The sequence below is a fragment of the Podarcis raffonei genome, chromosome 5, assembly GCF_027172205.1.
Source record: "Podarcis raffonei isolate rPodRaf1 chromosome 5, rPodRaf1.pri, whole genome shotgun sequence".
In the NCBI taxonomy this organism is placed as follows: Eukaryota; Metazoa; Chordata; class Lepidosauria; order Squamata; family Lacertidae; genus Podarcis; species Podarcis raffonei.
Window position 1 is genome coordinate 68705389 of NC_070606.1, and position 11368 is coordinate 68716756.

At 42.6% G+C, this 11368-nt stretch overlaps 1 protein-coding gene across 1 annotated transcript in view; it reads right to left on the reverse strand.

Moving 5' to 3' along the window:
* RBP1 (retinol binding protein 1) overlaps positions 1-11097 on the reverse strand; it is a 32863-nt gene extending 21766 nt beyond the window's left edge. The window contains exons 1-2 of the mRNA XM_053389992.1: positions 10215-11097; positions 9284-9462 (exon numbers count right to left, since the gene is read on the reverse strand). Of these exons, the coding sequence (XP_053245967.1) occupies positions 9284-9462; positions 10215-10287 (252 nt within the window). The 5' untranslated portion in view covers positions 10288-11097. The remainder of the gene's footprint in view (positions 1-9283; positions 9463-10214) is intronic.
* Between the last annotated feature and the right edge of the window lie 271 nt (positions 11098-11368).

Sequence of the window (11368 nt, forward strand, 5' to 3'; positions counted from 1 at the left end):
CAGCTCCTGCCAACCTAGTAGTTCGAAAGCATGTCAAAGTGCAAGCAGATAAATAGGTACCGCTCTGGCGGGAAGGTAAACAGTGTTTCCATGCGCTGCTCTGGTTCGCCAGAAGCGGCTTAGTCATGCTGGCCACATGACCCGGAAGCTGTACGCCGGCTCCCTCGGCCAATAAAGCAAGATGAGCGCCACAACCCCAGAGTCGGCCACGACTAGACCTAATGGTCAGGGGTCCCTTTACCTTTAGTCAGGATACTAAAACAGGTGGGGGAGGGGGACTCATGAAGACCTGTTGGATCAGGCCAATGGCCCATCTAGTCTAGCATCCTGTTCTCACAGTGGCCAACCAGATGCCTTTACGAAACCCACAAGCAGGATTTGAGCATAAGAGCACTCTTCTCTCCTGCAGTTTCCAGCAACTAGTATTCAGAATCATCACCGCCTTTGACCGTGGAGGCAGAGCATGGCCACCACAATTAGTAGCCTTTACCTCCATGCTGTTATCTAATCCTCTTTCAAATCCATGAGGTTTCAGAGGCTGACAACCATGCTTACATCTTAATAAATTGAACAATAAAGGCTAACTCTAACACAACAGCTTCCGTTCTGAGTTTACTAAAGCCAGCTGATTATATATATTGTTCCAGTCACACAGAGGGCCCCCTCACCAGCCCTACAAGATCCTCAAGGTTGCAGACTCTAAGCTTGGAGCTCTCCAGGCAAAAGTGGCTTTATACTGGTACATGGTGTCCACCAGGAAGCAGTTTTCGGTGACATCCACATGGGGTCTATAACCTGTGAACTCCTTACTGAGGTGGTTCCCTCAAAAAGAAAATAAAGAAAACAAGAGCAGTACTCTTCTCCAGAATGGGACTTGCTTCTTCCAAGACAGAAAGAGCATTTAGTTATGCTTGCTCATGTAGAACAGATTAGCAGTGACTAATTCCTCTTACTCAATGCTGTAACACCGTGCGCAAGGCTGTGGCTACATACTTGTAATAAGCTTCTTGCTTTATGCAACATCACAACAGGCTGCGGTTTTGATCCCAGGCCCATGGAATTCATAAAGAAGTCTACCAAGAATGCAGGTGAGGGCACAGAAAAAGAAAAACAGGTGGGTAGCTGAGCATGGAAGCTGTTGCAGTGATTGCATTGTTTACCTTGCATGATCTGCTGTTACCTCTCACTTTCCGTAAGCAGCTTGTCCAGCTTTCACGAGAAAAAAAGCATGTCTTTTGACTGGCATTAGGGTTTGTGTAACAGCACTGCTGATCAAATGCCAAGAGACTGAGCCAGGGTTTTAGGTGCCTGTACTGTACCATCGTGTTAACATATTTATATTGATCCTCCGTGACTACTCTCGTATCTTAAGAACCTGCAGACACCATTTTAATGGGTAAGGTTGATGTCGGGTGAATGGATACACACCAACCATCATCACCACAGTTGTAAACTTTCTTTTTCATTCAACTTAAAAGCATTACTCTGTTAAGAGATGAATTTATTCTTTAAAAGAAATTAGAATTTTAAACCATATTATAACCCAAACCCTCTTGAAGAAGGAGGGAAGCATTCAAGTAAGCAACCACTAGCCCTTAACTCAGATGACACATATGGGGCATTTTACTGAACGATAAAAAACATGTTCACATGAAGAGCTAATTGGGAATTAAAATTGCTTGGTTTAACTGGTTAATCAATCCTTCTTATCAGTTAGAAGCCAGGTTCATGGTTCATGCTTCCTCCACACCATTGTTCGCAATGTATAACAGTGTGCGGATGGCTGAGACGTGGTTTCTGATGGCTATGGGAAATTTCTCCACATTAGCACACAGGCTAACCCTGCATGCATCAGTATCCCCTTAAGCAACTGTATATAGCACAGGTGGGTTTCCTGCAGCCTCCAATCTCATTTTATGCACCCACCGACTACTACTAAAGCTGCCCTGTTCTTCCACCCCATCCAGGTTCCTTCCCTCCTGTTAATTTACACTTTATTTCACACCACTGCTGTTAGAAGTACCTCCCCCCACCCTTTCTATGTGGTTTCAAAATAACTGGAATGGGCGGTATTGTATTTGACAAAATAAATGGCTTTTTGAAAACATTCTTGGCTTGGAAAAAGAAGGCCCTCCCGCATAGTTGCCCGAAGACGAATTGGAAGGCTTCTGTGCGCTCTTGCTCTGTGTATAGTGCATTATGGTCAGAAATAAATTACTTTCACTTGTTTTCCAGAAAAGTAGCTGTATCTGTTGTACTTCTTTTTTTAAAAACCACCTCTATATTTAATTGAGAATAACCCCATCAGTCCCAGTGGGGTTGATTTCTGATTAGACCTGTATAAAAGGGGGAATTTAATCTGAAATAGCCATGATAAAAATGGAGGCAGGGTGGCCTTCCAGATGTGTTAATCCAGATCATTTGTTTCTAACTCCACCCATAACTAGCTACTGGCTCTGCCCATCACCAACATGCAGCCCTCATCAGATTATTCCTGGGGGAATGTGGCCCAATGAAGGAAAAAAGGTTGACCATAACAAATCTTTTCAAGTACAGTAGAACAACAGATTTGTATAGTTGGAAGGGACCCCAAGGGTCATCTAGATCAATCCTCTGCAATACAGGAATCACAACTAAAGCATCCATGGCTGATGGCTATCCAACCTCTGCTTAAAAACATCTACCACATTTCATGGGAGTCCATTCCAATGTCAAACAGCCTGTTACCATCAGAAAGTTATTCCTGATGTTTAGTCAGAATCTCCTTTCTTGTAACTTGAATCCATTGGTTCAGGTCCTACCCTCTGGAGCAGCAAAAAGCAATAAAATCTAAGAGGGCATGAGTATGAACTAAGGGTGTTTTCCAAACGAATCCCATCCCCAAAGAGCAACAATCAATCTCAAATTGTGTAATTAAAGATGATTTGGTGCTCTTATGTAACAAACCTGCCCCGCCCCCAGATTGGACTACTTGCAATAAGGAAAGTGATGGGGAAATGCACTGGAAAGTATGGAATGACAATTTGCTTGATACAACATCGTATAACCTTCCCAAAAATAAATCAGAATGAATGCTCGATAAAGAGCCAACATTTCACAAAGCTTGCAGGGGGGTTAGACAAACAAATCAGGATGGATGCTCCATAAACAGGTCATCTGGAAGCAACCAAACTTACTCAGCAGGCACAGCAACCAAGGATTTCCACTTAAAATAATAATAATAATAATAATAATGTAATGGCACAATGGCATGTTCCTCCTATGTGCAAACCCTTCAAGCTTCTGACCACCCTCCAAACAAAATAAATAAGAATTTTTTAATCCATGATTCAGCTGGACAACCTTCATATCCAAATTCTCTTAAGTGTTAATGAGCCTCACTTCATGCTGTTTTACTCTAATGGTCTCACAAAGTCAGCCATGATATACTAAGGACTGTAACTGGAGTTTCATTTTCCCTATGCTCCCTCTATTAGTGATTAAGTTGTATTGTGGTATTTCTCTTTTTTTTGTCATGCACATTTTCAAAATGACATTTCATGTTCAAAAAGACCAGACATTTAATTGACTTTTTAAAAAAAGTGTTGGGCTAGTTACTAACCCACATCTTCCCTTGCAAGTTCTTGCTATACTTGCTTCATGCTGATTCTGCACAGTAGCTGCATTTTCTCTTCTAATTCATCTTTCCCAAAACTGATTTCTGATTCTGGAAGCAATTAGGAGTCATGTTATTGCTTTCCTGTCTAAGGAAATGGCTGGATAATATTGTCCTCATTAAGGGCCTAGCCACACTACCATTGGATCTGTGGTGGTCATGGTAAGTGACTGAAAAGGCTGCATGTAGTGCTTTCAACTCATAGCAAACTGGTTGTATCCACCATGGGCAATATCACAGCAAACGATTCAACACACATGATGAATCAAAACCTAGGCACAGCATTATATCCATAGACTAAGAGGCATAATGTACAGGCTTTTCCTATGGTCACCCTGTGCCTTCATAGTCATGTGACTAGATCCTAAATCCCAGTAGATTGTAGTCTTGCTAATAATTCCTGTTTTGAGCTAGTGGTATATTTTCACAGAATTACTTGCACCTGGTACAATCACCACTGTTTCTTGTTTGCTACAGTCGTGTTTACTTACTATGGCCCCAACCGTGTATTTCAGAAAGCATGGTGATAAATGCTACCTGCATAGGCCCCAAGCAGCAAAGTGATATGTAGTGATATTATAATTTTGTCACACTATTATGCTACACTGCAATAGGGAGAGAGAGAGTTGGGTGTGTATCAGTGAGGCCACTAACCAAACTATTTGCTTCCATACTTTTAAATATTAGCAGGTATGAGCTGTTGCATTAGCAGAGAACAGGTCTGAGGATCCCTTGGCTTTCTGATACTGCACAGGATATGACTTTGTGTGTCAGCACTAGACATGTTTGGCAACTGTGTAGTTCAAGGAGATACCCTGGGGAATTGGCATCCATCTATGCAGTTTGCATATAGGAAATTAACCAAGTCTGGAACTAGGAGGGGTGATGGTATAAGCTCAGTGCCCTTTCAAAATGAAAATGTCTGTATGTGTTGTGGGTCTACATTAAGGAGGACTAAACTGAGCACAAAGGTTATGCACCAAAGTCCAAGCAAGTGCTACTTCTGCTTTTGAGCCAGGACTCTTGATTTTATATGTGACTCTCAGTACATTTCCTCAAGTGATTCCTTAACTACCTCCCTTGTGGCAGAGCTGCAGCTCTAGGACTTCTGTTCATCAAGCAAAGGATGGAAACAGCTTGGGTTTCAACCGTTCAGAGAGAAAAAGAAAGTAATGAACAAAATTAAGTGACAACCTATTTTAGCAGCTGTATCAAAGGAAAGGCCGGGTTAGTCAGTTCCAATTTGGCAGGAAGCTGTACTTTGGTGATGTGAAGCAACTGTATCCCCAGAAAACATGGGCATTAAATCTCACAGAAGACAACTTGATTTTGTTCCTGTGGTGTACATTACTTCTAATGCTTAACAAAATACCTTTAATCTTTGTTCTAAGGGAATGTGCTGTCCCCATGGAAGCAAGCCTAACCACTGCTTAGCCATCTTTTGCTTGCTGAAAAATAATGTTGCTTTTCCACAAGAGCTGCCACTGATTGGGGGAGGCGCAGAGGCTGCTCCCACTGCTTACCTATGGTTTGTGAGAGTCTTAAAATGCAGACACTGGTTATTGTACTACTAAGGGCTCCATCCCTGCTCACTTTGCTCCCTCACAGCTCTTTCAACCCCTTAACTCTTCTTCAGCCCCTAACCCCACACAGCACCTTCAATCCCTATCCCTTTACACCTCCTTGCACTCCCAAAGTGGTGGGTGGTGGTGCTCTGTTGCTTTCCTGGGTCCCTGTCATTTATCAAAAAGGGGAGGTGTGAAGTGTGTAGCAGACCTCTGAGTCTGCCTTCTTCCTCCTCAGTATGCAGCAGCACCCCATGGCAATGGGAAGTGACTTCTCCCTTTTGAGTGGGGGTAGGGTGGGTCGGGAATTGTGCCAGGGCTCCCAATCACCTTAATCTGACCATTCCTGCCTCTCCTTAGCTGAGTGTTTCCCAAATGAGGGCAATATGGTCCCCTGGGGGCCCCCAGGATATTTCAAGGGGTCCACAGGTGAAAGTCGTGTCAATGGGTGGGTGGGTGGGGGGACTGAGAAAGGCTAGGGGGCCGCAGAGGGGAGTGAGAAGGGGGGGAAATCATATATTTTTTTTAAAGTCCTGATTGGCTGGCTATCTGCTTGGCCAATCACAAGTGGGTAAGGGGATGGCCCACTAGGGCCTAACGCTGCTTTTTGCCACATGCATTTTCTTCAAGCAGTCCTGGTTTATTTCCAGGAGGGGGCAATTAGGATCGGGGCCTTTGGATGTTGCCAAGGGGCGTGGGCCCGTCAGCAGCATTGGCCCAGCTCTGCAAGGTGTGGGGTGAAATCCACCCCCGAGCCTAGCCGAGTGGGGTCGTCTGGTGCTGCTGCTGACTTGCATCTAGTAAATTACTAATTGTCTACTCAGAAGAAAGCCGCATTGAGTTCAGCGGACCTTACTCCCAGGTAAGGACATGTGGGGCTATAGTGTTTTATCTAGGAAGCCAGGGCTCTCCCAGATGACAAGGTCCCCTGATCAGTGAGGACCACTTGCTTTTTAAAATTTCCCCATATATACAGAACTCCCTGTGCAGCTTTTGGACTGCTATCTGTAGCTTTCCCCCTCTGTGTCAAATAACTGGAGTCAGTGGCGTAGCGTGGGTTGTCAGCACCCGGGGCAAGGCAAGTAATTTGCGCCCCCTAACCCATGGATTTTAGCACTCGAGCCAGGTAGGGGCAGAGAGCTGTGAGTGCAAGCGCGTGTCCCCCCCCCAGATGTTGCACCCGGTGCTGCCGGCCCACGCTACGCCACTGCCTGGAGTCAAATAAGTGTTGTTTACTTTTTATCATACATGGAAGATGGACCTCTCTTGGGAGATTCTGGATTCTCCTACCTTGGAGGTTTCTAAGCAGAGGTTGGATGGCCATCTGTCATGGATGCATTTGCCAAGTTTCCTACGTTGCAGGGGGTTGCACTAGAAAGATGGCCCTTGGGGTCCCTTGCAGCTCCATGTTTCTACGTTTTTCTGCTTCAACAATATTTTATTATGTTCCTATCATTTTATGTAATTGTATCTTGTATAAATTATAAAAAAATTATAAATAAAACGTGTTCTGTTTACAAACAAAATATTTAAATATCTGCCTTTCTACCAGTAGGCTGGGGGGCGGCATGGGCATAGCCAGGATTTTTGTTAAGGGGGCAGGCTTTTTTCGGTTGGGGCAGAGCCTCAGATTTGTATTGATTTTTTTCTTATTGGGGGGCAGCTGCCCCCCTGGCTACGTCCATGGGGGGGGGGCACAGTCAGAAAAAGGTTGGGAAACACAGCATTAGCTTTATCTTCAGTTTATTTGACAATATGTGCCTTATTTTACTGGGAAGCAGAAGATATAATAGGTTGTCTAATCTTTAAAACTCTGCAACTGCTGTCTTTTACAGAAAATAATTCCAATACTATAGAATTTATTCATCTTTCATTGTGAAATGCTTAATGGATGAGACGAAAGTAGCTAGTTTCAGATCCCATTCATGCCAAAAATAACTCAGCTCAACACTAATGGATCTAAGGCACTCTAGATTACCAATCAAAGGGACACAATGCAGCTAATATAAGCAATGGCAAATCATATTCAGCCCTTGCTTCTATTAGCCACATTGTGTGTGGGTTCTGTATCTGGGATTTCAAACTGTTTAATGCAGTGGTTCCCAATTGGGAGTCTGCATAACCCACCTAGGGGGTAATGGCACCATCCACATAACAAAAACCACCATAGAGATGTCAAAATGTTCATAAGTAGGGGGTCAATGGATTGGATTTTGAAAAACAGGGGGTCCACAGTACTTAGCGAATTGGGAGCCACTGGTTAAAAAAATTATTAAAAGCCATTTGATTTTAATTTCCGCGTGGACTAGCCCTCCTACACAAGCTTTCGTGGTCAGTCATTCTTTGCTTTGTATAAAATGTACAGATAAGCCACTTGAAGCATGACCATCGGAATCTGCACCTTCTGGCATATCAGATGAAGACTGAACATGTACCCAGTGAAGAATTGCACTAATTGGCCATTGCTTGACTGTTTTTAAGTGAATCCTGTTTCCTCAAATATGCCCATGCCAAGACCTTAAGAAAGAACTAAGCTTTCTCACCTAAATCTATCCTGCGTTTAACATCACTGGATTTTGAGCTCCCAGCTTTCAACTTTAACCAGCGGGATAGAGATGTGCAGAACCTATGGCATCTGAAAAGTAAAGCTGAAAGCCCTGATAAAACCAGATTCTCCAACAGACTGAACTGCAGCATCACATTAGCCCTCTTTAGATGATCAGTTACAAACATGTGAATGGGCTTTCAAGAACATTGGCTGGCCTTAAATCCTAGACACTGACACATGTCCCCATATCAATGCATGACTGGCATTAATTTGAATCAGATGAAAAAATGTTCCTGTGCCTGTGGAAGGAGCAGCACACACACAACCCCTGTTTAGAACAACATAATTTACACATTGACCAGAGTGGAAGCTGGGAAAAGAGGGAAACTGAGAGAAACCAGAAGTGATTCACCTGTTCCTATTTCCAAATGACAGATGAGGGCTATTGCTGAAACAAGCATTCTGTCTGTACTTTGCATTCTTGTTTGGTAGCCAAACCTACCTAGTTGGGCAGGCAACACATGCCCCCTTTCCTTGTATTTCAAAATTCTTCCATTTTTCCATTGTCATGGGACAAAGAGGAAATTTCTGCTGTTCCAAGGCTAGAGCAGGGAGCACCTCACTATGAATGTGAGAGTCTACTGTTTTAATTTCTCTCTTTTTAAAAATGCCTCCCTCAGTCAGATAACCTTGTGCATTTTCACTTTGGGAACCTTTACTCTTTTAGCAGTATCTTGCTCTCAGAGTAAAGCAAAGGACAGCAGTCAGGCTCTGACTCAGCTAAGCAGCTTGGTATTAGCGAGACTGTGCTGCTAATTGGTATTCCTCCTTATGAGCCACACAGTATTGTTTCCTTGTCAAAAGCTAAGAGCTCACAGGGGAGAATTCTTGGTGCTGTCTACTTCTGTTAAGGATGATGCTTCTGTTTCTGGTATAAATAGCTGTTTAAAGCATGTGCTGTCTCTCTGGGCTGATTCGGAATTGTTAGCAAAAGGTGGGCAAGAGGCAGCAATTGCCTTGCTTCTGCTACTCGACACAAGACGAGTGGGATCATACTGTGCCAGCAGCACCATTTCAACAAGCAAGTCTAACAGAAACACAATAAAGCATACCTGTTGACCAAAACAGGATTGGAAACTACTTGCTTTATAAAACGAAACAGAGACACTCACCCCCCAACCGAGGATCAAATGTATATAATTCAAGTTTTATAGTGCAACCCTATGCATGCAGGACACAATTCCAACTATGTTCAATAGGACTTGCTCCCAGGAAAATGTGTGTGGGAGGACTGCAGCCTGAATAAAAGACAGTGACTTAATGTCTAGCAACACATTTATCATACGTAAAGTCTGTACTGATTCTGAGACTCTGCCTAAATATAGCTGTCAAACACAAACAGTTTCCTGGGGGGGGGGGGGGACCACAGCAAAATGTCTGTGACCATTATGATGCAGGGTTTGGAAGCTTTTTTTTGTTTGTTTGTCATGAAACAGTTGCTGTTCTCATTCTTACCATGCATTTGCGATCATCCACCCCTGTTAAATCCTCCTCAAATTCCTTCCCTATATCAAAATCCATGATGTAGTTTTTAAAAGTGCTTAGTGTCTTAATGATCATGTGATCGCCATCTTGAATGATCTCTTTGTCCGGTTTGAGCATATTAGCTATTTTTCTCACAGCAATATTTACATCTGAAGGAAAGAAAGAGACCAGAAAAGAGTTCTGTAAAGATCAAACCTCTGGAGAAGCTTTGAAGATTTTCTTTTTTTAAAAAATAAACTTGTAGTTCAATACAAAGTGAGGAAGTTTTAATACTTATCCCCACACAGAATGAAACGATAATCTTGTCAACATATATAGATACTTTTGCCTAAGATTTGGGCCAACCTTAATAAACTACAGTTCCTGGGATTCTTTGGGATAAGCCATGTCTAGTGTGGATGTGTGAAAGTTGCTATAAAACTCTAAAAATACATTCATCTGAAAACTATTACTTACTGCTACTATAGGTATAATATACCTGTTCAATGAGTTTCCTAATCAAATTTGTAGTTCAGGCTCTGCTACTCTTGTTCTGTCCCTAAGACTGTACACTTCCTGAGGTAAAAGGCTTGCTATAACACCAGCAATGTATGATAACTTCTGGATAATTAATTTTGATAATTCAGAAGTGTTTATTTATGATTATATACTTAACTTCTGGATTTTATTTCTTGCTCTTCCTATTGTTGAGGCACTTTTTATAAAAAAATATATATAGACATGGCAGTATTAATAAAGAAACTCAGTAAAACCAAAATATTTTCATACAAAAGCCATATAGAGTGAAGTGGGACAATGTTTATGTGATTGATGCTACAGAAGAATCAGATTGAGCCCAGAAGGTATGGAGCTACGGTTGTGTAATAAATAAAATAAAATAAAATAAATAAAAGATTCTTACCTAATGCTTTCAAATACTCCTCAAAGTTGTCATTGCTGAGCATTTTCCAATAGCCATTGAAATCGGCAGGCATGGTTGGTGCTTGTGTCCTCGTCAATATCAAAGCCTTTCAACTTGTGTGTTAATTCTGCACCATACAGCTCAGAGCTTTTTGCTGAGGCCAAGTCTGAACTCTGGTTTCTTTTATCTGTTCTTCCGGCCATGCAGTTATGCTAGTCCCTTTAAGCCGATTAGCGTCGAAGTGTTACCTTTAAATCCCCCCAAATATCTGAACCTTTTAGCTTGCTAATGACAGCAGGATGGCTTGATTTAAATGGACGAGGTCATTGCCCTTCTATACCGATGGCTGTATGGCCACCGATTAGCTGAGTTTCGATTTTAACTTCTTTCCCTTTCATGCGGCTAAGAAAAGAAGATGGCTTCTCCTGATACACCAACAGCATATCTTAGTGCTGTATGTAGTGGACATACTAGGTGATTCAAGAAGCGGCAAATTATAGTCTCTGGATCGTCTGAGATCGTTGCCCTCTGTCTTCCAACCCTGTACTCCAAAGAGGTATGAAAGTTCTACCGCAAAAAAGGAACTGCATTCTGCATTGCTAAATTTTGCTAAATTTATGAAGGAATCCCTGAGCAATAGGTGTTTGGAAGCAGAACTAGATGGCTATTAGATGGCGGAAAAAGAGCCAGTCATTACTCATTGAGCCTTGTAGTATTGGACTTGCACCCCAATTTCAGTTGTCACCTAGCATCTCCAGCAGGACAGAATGTTTTATGAATCAGCTGAGATAATGCGACGTTTTTGCAGCCTGAGAAATAAGCAGTCCTTCACAGAAACCTATTAACTTCAGTGCAAGCAAGCTGGGGGCGGGGTGCATGTGCACACACACACACACACACACACACCGTGCAGTACTGCATTATTCAACAATACCTTGCTGCTTGAAAAGAATCACTTGAGACCATAAAGTCTTCTCATCACTTAGGAATACAGCAGGGAAATTTCGAACATGCTGCAGAACAAATAGTTTTCAGTGTAGCATGAGCTCAAGGTTAAATTAATTGAGTTAAGAATTCCAGGGCATTAGCTGCTGTGCCTCTGGATAAAGGCTAGCTCCTTCTCCCATGGGGCGCAAGGTGGCAGGTTGTAATAA